The 11,777-nt window shown below is 45.7% G+C and overlaps 1 protein-coding gene across 1 annotated transcript in view; it reads right to left on the reverse strand.

Moving 5' to 3' along the window:
• Positions 1 to 11,765, reverse strand: part of BCL2 (BCL2 apoptosis regulator) — a 97,233-nt gene extending 85,468 nt beyond the window's left edge. Inside the window, exon 1 of the mRNA XM_057373133.1 lies at positions 9,962 to 11,765. Coding sequence (XP_057229116.1) covers positions 9,962 to 10,546 — 585 coding nt within the window. The 5' untranslated portion in view covers positions 10,547 to 11,765. The remainder of the gene's footprint in view (positions 1 to 9,961) is intronic.
• Positions 11,766 to 11,777: the final 12 nt, after the last annotated feature.

Raw genomic sequence — 11,777 nt, forward strand, 5'->3', positions numbered from 1 at the left:
TGTCGGGGCGCCCTGCTGCGGCTCTCCAGCCCTGTGAGGAGCAAAGCCTTTCCCTCGGCCAAGCTCCACAGCAGTGCTGCTAATTACTGCAGGACTGGAAAATGGAGAAAGGAACAGGTCAAGCTGGAACCTGGAAATAACACAGGCATTAGGATTCCTTCTCAGTTATAGTCGGGACCTTGTGCATCCAGCAGCAGACTGAGGATTAGATATTTGGACAGCGTGATTTAATGTGATGTGCCAGATCACTTCAGGAGAGGGGCTTTGGATATGTCTGACTTGAGCAAAAATTTGCAGACACTTGGAGCACAATGTAGAATTTGCTTCTGTTATGAATGAGGGAGTCTTTACTTCAGTTTTTTTAGTATTTTTTTTTTTTTTTTTAACTTAAGCTGTTAGTTGATTCTTAAGAATTTCAATAGGTTTTATCTATCTACAGCACTAACCATCTTATTCTGCTGATGGAAATGCCAGCTCATTAACTAGTGTATTGATCTTTGATTTATTTCTAACTCTTTTTTTCTCTACTAAAAATAAGATACTAGAAGCAGGATCCTCTACTACTTTTTATAATACACAGTCTGAACATGGGAAGAATATTCTTAAGAAAGGAGTTMATTCCTTTAGAGACAAATCTTGCAACAGTTATTCCATCACGAAAACAGGCTACAGGACTGTCCCACAGATTTCACTGGCCTGCTGTCCATGGTCTTATCCTATTTTTCCAGTAACTCATGCAAGTATCTCTTCAAGGCATGCAGTAAGAATTTTGTCTCCTAAGCCTCAGTTTAACAAGGTAGTTAAGAGTAACTTCAAGCTCATGGTTAAGCCAAAAGGTTTGATTACTACTCACTTTAAAAAAAGTTTTGAAATTGCTTTTTCTGCTTGCATCTGAACACTTAATGAAGCTTGTGAATGGAAGCACAAGAATAAGTGTATGAAGATACTCCTTACAGGTGCATATGACATACCTATACTATTCCTTCCCTGAAGTGCCACAGACAGCTTTTACATCTGGTGGAAATAGAAAAGGAAAGACAAATTCCTTCTTGAAATGCCCAATGAACTGTCCTGATACTTAAGGGAAAACACAAATACTGTCATTTGCCATTTCTCACACTTCTCACTCTTCCCTTAAATAAAAACTAGAAATCAACACCTGAAACTGATCGCTTTAATCTGTTTCCATCACAAGCACTGCTAAACACATCCAAACAGTGGAACTGAAAAAATTTAAGCTTAATTTCCATTTAACTTTTAGTTTTTTCTTTGTTTTATCTCTCCTCTCCACTCAAATCTCACCCCAAGATAGTTTCACAATCTGACTCACTTTGCTCTTTCCCAGGCTATCAAGCTCCAGCAATGACAGAATATAAAGCTACAGATTTGAGCTTTATTCTAAGGCACAAATTACTACAACAGACACTTTGTTCAAAATTGTACCTTGTATCACTCCTTTTTTTTTAATTACAGAACATMATGCCAACTCATGATAGCATGATGGGCAACAACAAATTTCCCATACCTGGTGGGCTGTACAGCTCCAAGAATACCTATTCYATATATGTGCTAACTGAAAAAGAGAGATATTAGTGATTTGCCCCATATCCTATCGTGTACTCAGTACTAGAGCCTAGAAGAGGAAGTTAAGTTTGGACTTAGTTGCTTTCTCAAACAACTGCGCGACAGCCTCTTTCAGTCACTAAGTGGGAAAAATGAGGCCTTTTCTTTTTAATTGTACCTGGCCCACATTCTTAACTTACTCACTGAAGTACCCTGAAACCCACTGAGTTGCCTTTTCAATCAACAAAATGGAATAATTATTTTTATGTTTCCTAAATAAAATTAGCAATAAAATAATGTATGCACTGAAGGATGCCAAGTATTTCTTTCAACTAACTTAAAATCATAGAATCATAGAATCATTAAGGTTGAAAAAGATCTTTAAGATCATTGAGTTGAACCACTAACACAGCACCTGGTCATTTCTGCAGAATTTCGATGGCAAATACAAGGAGGATGGGCTTGCAACTTAAAATGTGACGTTAGGCAATTCATAACAGAGCTCCAGTCAGCACRGGAGTAAATTCAGCGACATGGGTGCACTCAGAAACACAGCAGGCACATTTACAGTTACCTTCATCAAACACATGCGGGAGTAACAAGTTTTCCCTGGATGGATGAGACCAGCAGTGCATCCAYCCCAGTATTCCCAGTCACTGACCAACACCCCAGGTGCTCTGGGGGAGAAGCAATGCAACAGATAATTTTCAAACAGCATCACCTGGAGAAAACTCTACCCTCAGCACCTGGTAATCTGATTTCAGCAGCTGATGTTAAATTTAGTCCAAAGTGCATGACTGCCCTTTCAACCAATCTGACTCAAACATAAGCACAGATGTTTTCCTTACCCCTACAAATAATCTAAACCTTTCCTGAATGCAACTCAGGGCTTCCACTCACAGCTTTCCCATGAAAACAACTTCCAAAGGTTAATCATGTGTTGCAGAAAAGGYTGGTTTTCTCTATTGGCTGAAAACCTGTGGCTTTTTCATTTGATCTTATTTTTCTTGYCGCATATACAAAGTAAACACAACTACAATTGTCCAATTAAGTGCCTCTTCCTGTTCCTATTGAAGTCAATGGCAACACTTTCTAACATCAGATTTGTTTTCTTACTCATAAACTGTAAAATTCAGAAACTGGCAAGGATTTTTTTCAGCAAGGGGGAATTCTGCAAAGTCTATCAATATACAATAATTATGACAGCAAACTAACATTAAGATAAAATAAAAGAAAATAAATTCCAGACTTTTAGATGCATTTGGAAAAGTTATCCAGTTTCATAGTCTTTCAGGAGCCAAAAGAAAAAAAAAAAAGGGAAAAAAAAAAAGCCATCAGATTGTTAATGAGACTGAAAGCCAGAGTAAAATAAAAATCCCTCAAATCTGTCATCAGCATTCATGTTTGCCAAGAAGGCCTGGATGTTATCCTGCTGGGGAAGAGAAGATTTATGGTATCACACACCTTCATCCATCCTATTATTATATATGAAATGGAAAATAAAACAGGCCGGTACTGCCCTTAGAAATAATCAGTATTTTGCTGCCACTGAGTAATAAATGTTGTTATTATTATTACTAAATCAGCAGGAGAGCAGCCACGAGGTGCTCATAAATAAATTATTTTTAAAAAACCAACAAACCAAACAGGGCTGGGCTCCACCCTCCCAAGGGTGTGAAGGAAAATAGAACAGGGATGGAGGTGGGCAGGGCAAGGCCAGTTCCTGATGGCCAGGTGGCAGCGCCCAGCACCCAGCCCAGCACCCAGCGCCAGCAGCTGTGATGGAAGGGGACAGTCAGAAGCTGAAGACTGCCAGTCCACCTTGAAGAAACAGAAAACAGGCAAAGAACCAGAAGAACCTCTCACCATAACCCATCACCGAAAGGGATGGAAATAAATTAGGCACCAAGTAAAAATCCTGTTTGCTGCAGGAGAGCCATTATTCAGTCAGASCTTTCACACTGTTTTTTAGCTCCGTGACTGCCCAGCTGCTGACCCAGTTTGGGGCTACCCAGACMTCAGGTCAGAAGCCAGTAGCCACTGCCTTGCCAGCAGCCCTGGAGTACGACCGTGGTGCTAAAAGGCTTTGGGCTGGTTCGGTGACAGGTACTGCAGGGCAAGATGGGACACAAGGACACAGCAGGTGCCAGCAAGCAGTGAGCCACCACCTCAGCCACCCTCGTCCCAAACCCCGGGCCCTGCACCCCTTGGTGGCAATGGCAGAGCACAAGGCTGGCTTTCTGTGCACCAGGCACAAACCATCACACGAGACCAAAACCACAGCAGAGGTTTCAGAGCGACACCCGAGTGCCACTCCCGCTTCCACATCCACCTCCCTCCAGCATGGCAGGTCCCACCCGCCATGGAGAGATGACCCTCTCATCCAGGACACCTGCACTGAGCACAAGGGCTTAATGTTTGCTGGCGATGCAGTACAAAGTTCCCGTGCTGCCTTAGGAAGCCCRGGCCCTGGGATCTGGCCGCTGGGAAAATGCTTCTGCTCCACATGCAATTTCACACATCATTGCATAGGTCTTGTGATTCTCCTGCTAGAGCCGTGCTTTGCCATCGCAGGAACGCCTGTGCCTCGGCAGAAAAATTCAACTGGATTTTCCTCATGGATTACYGACTCTGAATTTCAAGCTACATACTCAAAAAACTAAGCTCCTTACTGTCCAGCAGAGCTAACGCAGCAGCTCAGGAGATGCCTGTGTCAGTGCAGGCACGGAACAAACTTCTTTCTCAATATTGAAAGTAAAGTAAAACTTTTTAATAGGATTGCTGTTTGAACTTTACAGTTCTTTCAAAGATCAAGGCAAATGACATCATCTCCACAAGTGAGACCCCTGGTTCTGAAATTTTAAAGGTCACAGTCAATATATATTTTTTTTTGTTTTTTRGAAATAAAACAGACTTCTGAGAAAATACAGAGCCTAATGTTGTTGTAACTTACAGAGAAAGCTATTATAAATGAAAGGGACTAGAGAACCACAATCATTTTCTCTTTCTGCCCTAGCTCTTCTCCTCCTTGCTTTGGCACAGTTCCTCCAAAGAGTGAACGTCTTGCTCTTCAGCAACAGCAACAAGAAAAATATTTTGATAATATTTTGAGAATTCGATTATAAACCCACAAAGCCACAAAAACTGGCAAAGGACCTAGAAGGTGCAACACTTGAAACTGCCAATTCATTTACTTAACTGAGTGGATTTCAGATAGTTTCCTTTTACCAGTCAAACAGTGACTTGGGGTTAGCCCCGCTGGGGATTGAGTCGTTACAAGGCCGCACGTCGCCGCTAAAGAAAGTCAAAGCRCCTCTGCTCCAAGCTTTCCTTGGCAAAACACGTGGCATCCTTCTCCAAGCAAGGTGAAGTTCTGTCCTGAATGAGCAAGAGGCTTTTGCTTGGGACTTGCACGAGAAGGAACAYGTTGTGCAGGCAGGTGCCTGGCAGAGGTGCTGGGAGAGCAGCTCCAGAGGCCAAAAGGGATGGGATTTTGGTCAGTACCCCACACAGGAGCTCAGGAAGTGCCCTATGGCACACTGATATCCATGATYCCCAGCTCTGCCCTGGAGGCAGATGCATCTACCACCCCTCACCTTCATGGCACAGCCTTGGCCCACTGCAGGGCATGGCGATTCTCCAAGCTTCCTTTCCAAGGTGTGCCACCAAGCAAAGAAAATTAATGATTTACTAAGCATAAAAAAAAAAAAAAAAAAAAAAAAAAAAAAAAAAAAAAAAAAAAAAAAAAAAAAAAAAAAAAAAAAAAAAGAGGAAGCGCAGTGATTAGGACAGTCAGCTCGGGAGCAGGGAAACCTGGGGTCTTGCTGCTGGTCCAAGAAGCATTCATTCATTTGGCTGTGGACAGCCACCTGAGAAAACACATCGAACTGCAGGAATTAGACCCCCCCAGTTCTTCCTCCTCCACCAAATGAAATTTCACCCCTGTACAATTAGAAGGAGCCCTGCTGCCACAGGGGAGGACACCTCAGCAGAATCAGCAACCATCTGGCAGGTGAAACCTGAGATGTGGGAGATGTGGGCATACACCCCACTCCCAGGCTGGAGAAAGTCTCAYTGCCAAAGCTCCGGAGAGGCCTTAACTAAGGAGCCACCAGGARGAGTGGGGGCTTCTCCTCAGATGTCTTTGCAGACCAGGATGGCACCGAAGTGACAGCAGCTGAGCCAGAGGGTGCCTGCCAGCTTTGGGACACGGAGGTTCTTGGGAAGGGCGTCCCCCACAGTATCCCGAGTGGCTCCYGTCTCTCACGGCAGAAGCAGCTCCAGCAACACTGGATGAGGAACAGCGAGAAGCCAGGGACTCCTGTCACCATTCTGGCTAGGCGGGCACTCGGAGGATGCAAGCGCTTATGTTCCACCTGARGGATACTTCAAACATTTAAATCCTTCCCTGTATCCTCTCAACTCTCAAGCAGAATACAAAGAACCCCAATAAAGGAACTGAATCAGATGAGAACACATGGCCATTGCATTCCCAGTTTAAATGTAACTAYAATAATTTAAAATTATACATTCTCAGCTGAGTTTTCCCTCTGCTTCTCTCACCTGGGCTTCTTTACATTCTTYACATCAAAAACGTACTTGTCTATGTAAATATGACAGTGCCTGTGTCTCCTTCTGTAGTTCTCATGCTCTTACTTTTTCTTGAACAGCTTGGGGAGAAAGCCATATGTCGGATTAGAAGTGCCCAGAGCTAAGCACGGCTCCCACGTCTGTTAGGCTGTGTGCCCAAAGAGGGAACCCATCACTGCAAGACAAACAGAGTTACTTCTCCCACACCGACTGCATCCCTTCAGTGTTCCCTACGTCAGTRGCAAAAAAGTCGCCAAGTGCGACAGGCCACTGCCAAGCCAGCCCTTCTGCAGCTCTGGAAATCAAAATGAAGYCGTTAATTTTTTGAGCAGAATACACTCAAAATGCTTGGTACATTATACCAAGTACCACGAAATTGCAGAGATGAGCTAGTTCTCCTCTTTTTTCYTTTTTAATACAATTAAGATGCTATCAGGCCAAAGTACAATATTGCGGTATCCTGGCCTAAGTGAAAATCTTTGAAAGCKGCATTTATTTGCCACCAGAACCACAAGCTAATAATGCAGATTACGTGCAGTCCCCATCTGTTGCTTTTTCAAAGTTTTGAACRAGCCCATGAGGCCGTGTATTATAAGGGAATTAACAACCTCCAGACGCCATTATCAGCGATGTCTAGTGCCTAAAATTTATACTCCACCGGCTACATCCCCCTCCCACCCTGCCCTTCGATAGGCTTTCCCTCTTTGTTTCCCTTGCAAAATAAAGAATCCACATCCTGAAAACACACTGCCAACTTACTGAATGGATTCCAAACAAACAGACRAATAAGAAAAACACGTCAACCAAACTTCAGACACGAGCGTAAGACACAGGCCCATCCCAGAGACGCGAGGCTCGTGCTGCCCAACTTATCCACTGTGTCACATACTCTCCTAACTCTGACACTCTCTTCTCTGGTACTGGGCAGCCTCTGAGAAACTTACCACTCCCCAAAATACCAGGGAGCCACAATATAAAGGAGGAGAAGGCTACAGCAGGCACAGGTCCTGCGTGTCRCGGCAGCCTCCGTGACAGCGAGATGTTGCAAGCGGCTGTGCTGAAGTCGTACCAAGCATGACCACCCACAAGGCTACTTCGGRAGAGCCTTTATGAGTACGGTTCATACATGGGGTAGGGTGCAACAGGCAAGCTGAAGACCAAGCACATGTATCAAAGCATCCTTTAACACTGACAGATCCTGAAATATAGGGGAAAAAAAAAAAGAAGAAGAAAATTTCACTGCTTCATGCCATCCTTGATTTCTTCTACCTGAAGAGAGGATCCCAAAARCTGTGTTTGCAATTTCATGTTAGCCTTTTGTTTTTTGTAGCCAGCTAGAAGGTTTAGCTGGTGTTTAATAATGCTACGGCTCAAAGGTCCCAGCCACGTACCAGAGAGATGGGCAAMAGCCACCTTCAGGCAGAATTCTGCACATCTTCCACGTGTACATTACAAATAACCYGCGACAGTAAATGGCATCACGCGCATCCAAATTCTGCAGCTTCTGTTGACAGAAAACCTCAATAAACAACTAAATGGCCATCGATAAGAAGTACCCTTTCCTTTCAAAGGCGGTCATTGTTTACAGCCTGAGTTTCTTGAATTTCTGTCGAGAAACAACTCCAGCACTCGCCTCCTCTGGCCAATCACGCCTGGTAACACCTGTCTTTTCACATTCTCAGTTTTATTCAYTATTTATGTTTCTCTTTACACAATACACCCACAGGAGACAATACAACTCCAGCATGCTTACGATTTGATCCAAAGCTCACTGGAGTCAACAGAATGACTTCACTGGCTCTGGAGCGCACCGAGGGCCCCAGCTCCACAGACGGGCTTCCAGCCTGAGGAGGGACTTACGCACAAGTTAGGCATCCCAGCCCAGAAGTGCAATCGCAAAATCCCTAACCCTTTAGCTGCTCATGTCTGAACCAGCCAAGGCCTCCAAAAGCCTGAACCATCTGCAAATTCTTTTCCCCCCTAGTTATGTGTTTTGTGAAAAAGACCCCCACAACACTAACAAACCCTCTGTAGTGATCTGTGAACTGGGGGAKCAGGGGATAGACCTCCCTCTCCCAAGTGTGGTCCCAACAAGTGAGTGCTGGAGTCATTCTGTGTGCATGTGTGTATATCCACAAGTGTGTGTCTGTATATCTGTGCGTATTTGTATATACACAGACACACTCACACACACACACACACACACACACACACACACACACATTTTTTGCTCCCCCTTCTGGCCCCTTGAATCTTGAATTTTTTTCTTCTTGATGGAAGCAGAGGAGAGCAGGAGAGCAATCCTGCCTCCAGTGTGACTTGTAGCCAGGGATCAGTAGCAGCCCTCTGGGAGGTGCACAGTGTGKGTTCCTGCTGAGGAAGGGGCCCCAAAGCCTGGCTCCCTCTGTTACAGCAGCAGATAGGTGTCARCTGTATCCCTGGACACGTATTCCCTTTAGTCAGGCAGGTTCAGCAGCAGGGAAGGCAGCACCTTCGTTTTTTAACAGAAATGGTCAAAGCAGGCAGCACATGATTTAGCCTAACACTGACTTAGCAAGAGACCCAGTGCTAACAAACAGCAGGCTTGAAAAACATGTTAACTGGTAAATACACACAGTAATTTATATTCTTTTACACACACCTCTCAAAGGTGGGCTGCGTCAGTGAGTCAGCTTTCTGTATTTCACAGCAGACCGAACCTGAAATTGCCAGTGTCCTACCTAGGTGACCTCCATTTCTAGGTGACTTMTGTCAGCTCTCAGCCCAGATGTAAGGTTTCTTCTTCAGTATAACTTTTGCCATTTCTCCCTCCAATGCATTAATATCATAAGCTTTACATATACAACAGGTTTGATTTGTGGAAGAGTGGCTGGGAGGACCACATTTGTTGCAGTATATCAATTAATAAATGAAAAAAAAAAGGAATACCCTTCCAATTCAATGCAGTTACTTATTCTGGAATGAGAGGGAAAAGGAAAAAGGAAGGGCTTTTGACTGACTACAAGTGAAAAAGCTGTCCATTTTCCACAAGTGGAAATCCTCTCTTTCTAGTTGATGCTGAAGCCTACCCCAGACAGTGGTGATCTCTACCCCAGCAACCCCGTCACYCATCAGATCACAACAAATACTCATTTTCCAGAACAACCCCACAGACACGGCTCCCAGCACCTTTGTTTCGTCTCAAGACAAAGATTTTTCACTCTAGACATATCTTATACCATAAAACCCCGCTGCAGCCACAACCACAGCTGCAGAAGCTGTCACCGATGGCCACCTGATYGCTGGTAACACCAGGATCCCGTGTTCGCTGCACACCAGCCTGGCACATCACCCTTCACGGGCAGGGACACTGCAGGCACACACGCACACAGGTCCCTGCTGTCCCAGCGCCTGGGACCTGCCACAATGTTCCTCTCCCTGGCAGCTGGATGGGCATCTCTTCTGCCCTCTCCCACCCCACTGCAGTACTCTGGATAGGAACCTGCCTTGGTTCTGCCAACAAGCAAGGGTGGGCAGGAGAAGAGGAGACCGCGGAAAAGTGGAGCCCGCTGATGCAGACAGTGCCATGCTCATCCCTCTCGCTCCCGAGCTGTAGCTGTTCCCATCTCAGACCCCTCCACCGTACCCTGCATCGAGGTGAAACGTGACAACTGGCAAAAGGCCTGCACTGCTGGCACATCCCAGTGCAGACATCCCCTGGGCAAACCTTGCGCTCCTGTGAGCACAACCTCCCGGGAACTGCGCAGCCCGGGGTTCCCCCAGCCACGGGCCAGAGCCGGGAGAGGAAGCGAGCAATGGGGACACGTACCCAGCCTCCGTTGTCCTGGATCCAGTTGTGCAGGTGCCGGTTCAGGTACTCGGTCATCCAGGCGGCGATGTTGTCCACGAGGGGAGACATCTCCCGGTTGACGCTCTCCACGCACATCACACCGCCGAACTCAAAGAAGGCCACAATTCTGCCCCAGTTAACCCCATCTCGGAAGAGCTCCTCCACCACCGCCACGAAGCGGCTCCTGGCCGTGAAGGGCGTGAGGTGCAGCTGGCCAGACATTTGGGCAAAGTCCCTCTGGTAGCGTCGGGAGAACTCGTCTCCCGCCTGGCGCAGGACGAGGTGGACAACCTGGGGTGCGGGGCGCAGCCCCTCGGCCGGGGGCGTGTGGCTAGCAGCAGCCGAGCCAGGGGGCTCGGGGTGCGGAGACACCAGCCCAGTGTGATCAGAGGAAGTCCCAGCAGCAGCAGCAACCGCAGCAGCAGCAGGAGCAGAGAGATCTGGAGGCAGGGGTGCCCTGTCCTCGCTGGCAGCCCAGTCGTATCCCCTCTGCGAGAGTTTATAGTGGATGTACTTCAGCACTATCTCCCGGTTATCGTAGCCTCTTCTCCCCGGATGAGCCATAATTCCCAAGAGGAAGCAGCAAGAGGAAGGGAGAGAGGAAGAAGAGGAGCAGGATGAACCCAAAAAAGTAAAGCAGCCAATAATAATAAAATTAATAACACCAAAAATTATAATCCAGTTACTGTATTGGACATGGTTTCATTCATGCTGGTGTGGGGGAGTTCTCGGGGTCTCGGAGGTACTTTTGTCTTCTCAGTGTTTCCTCCTCAGTTTGAGATGCACGGCATAAATAGGGATTAAAATGCTGTAAATACTTTACTTCCAGGTGCACATTTATTACTTATTATAAATTTACTTTAGGACCATTTCCTCCTCGGTGTTGAAATACATCTTAAAAAATATTATACCGACTCAAAATCAGGTGCATTTTCCCCTAGGTGCTGGACTAGCATGGACACGAAGGAGCGGACGAACACACACTGTAAAAAACTGCAATTCAACACGATTTGCTAAGCAGCCTTGGATGGACGTTAATCCAATGCACTTTATGCTAGAAACCTCAATGCTAGGTTTTGGGTTTTGTTAAGTTACAACTCAAACTAAATTTCCTCTGTAAAGTACTTACTTGGRCTATAAATATGTTCCTCTGTCAAGTTTCCTCTAAAAGAAAAATAGCAACAATAAAATCCAAACATCACAMGTCTTCAGAAGCGTTAAGTTCTGGTCGCTTTGATGCTTCAAGTCACCAAGGGGATAGGAAAGGGACAAAAAATATCTCTATGATTTCAAATGTTTTTTCCCAGACTCCTGTTTAACAGACATCTCCAAAGATGTGTCAAAACTCAGAAAATCCCGCCTCGCAGCCCGGGAAGGCGAACAACCCCAAAGAGACGGAAAATCCTGGAGACCAGATGAACCACATTTGAATCCAAGCTCTCGCAGAAGTGCTCTGTTTTTCCCTCCAGTGCAACGTACAGACATATGCATTTACGTAGTTTCATTCAGACACCGATGGCAGGAACCCGGTGCTTCCACACACACGCACGCACACACCAAAAATAAAAAAAAAATTAAAAAAAATTGTATGTATTTAAGAAATTAATTCTTTTTCACAAGAAAGAGCGGAAAAAAAATTAATGAAAAAACGAAAATAAAAATAAAGAAGGAAAATTGCTTTTGACTGCTGCCATTTCCCGAGCAGCTTTGTATCGGCGGAGGAAGAGCCCCTGGCGCTGCCGAGGAGGGGCGCGGACGGGGCGTGTGTGCGGTGCGACTGGTGCCGATGGGGACC

This window comes from Malurus melanocephalus, unplaced genomic scaffold (genome assembly GCF_030028575.1).
Source record: "Malurus melanocephalus ecotype Western Australia unplaced genomic scaffold, MMel_1.1 scaffold_187, whole genome shotgun sequence".
Taxonomy (NCBI): Eukaryota; Metazoa; Chordata; class Aves; order Passeriformes; family Maluridae; genus Malurus; species Malurus melanocephalus.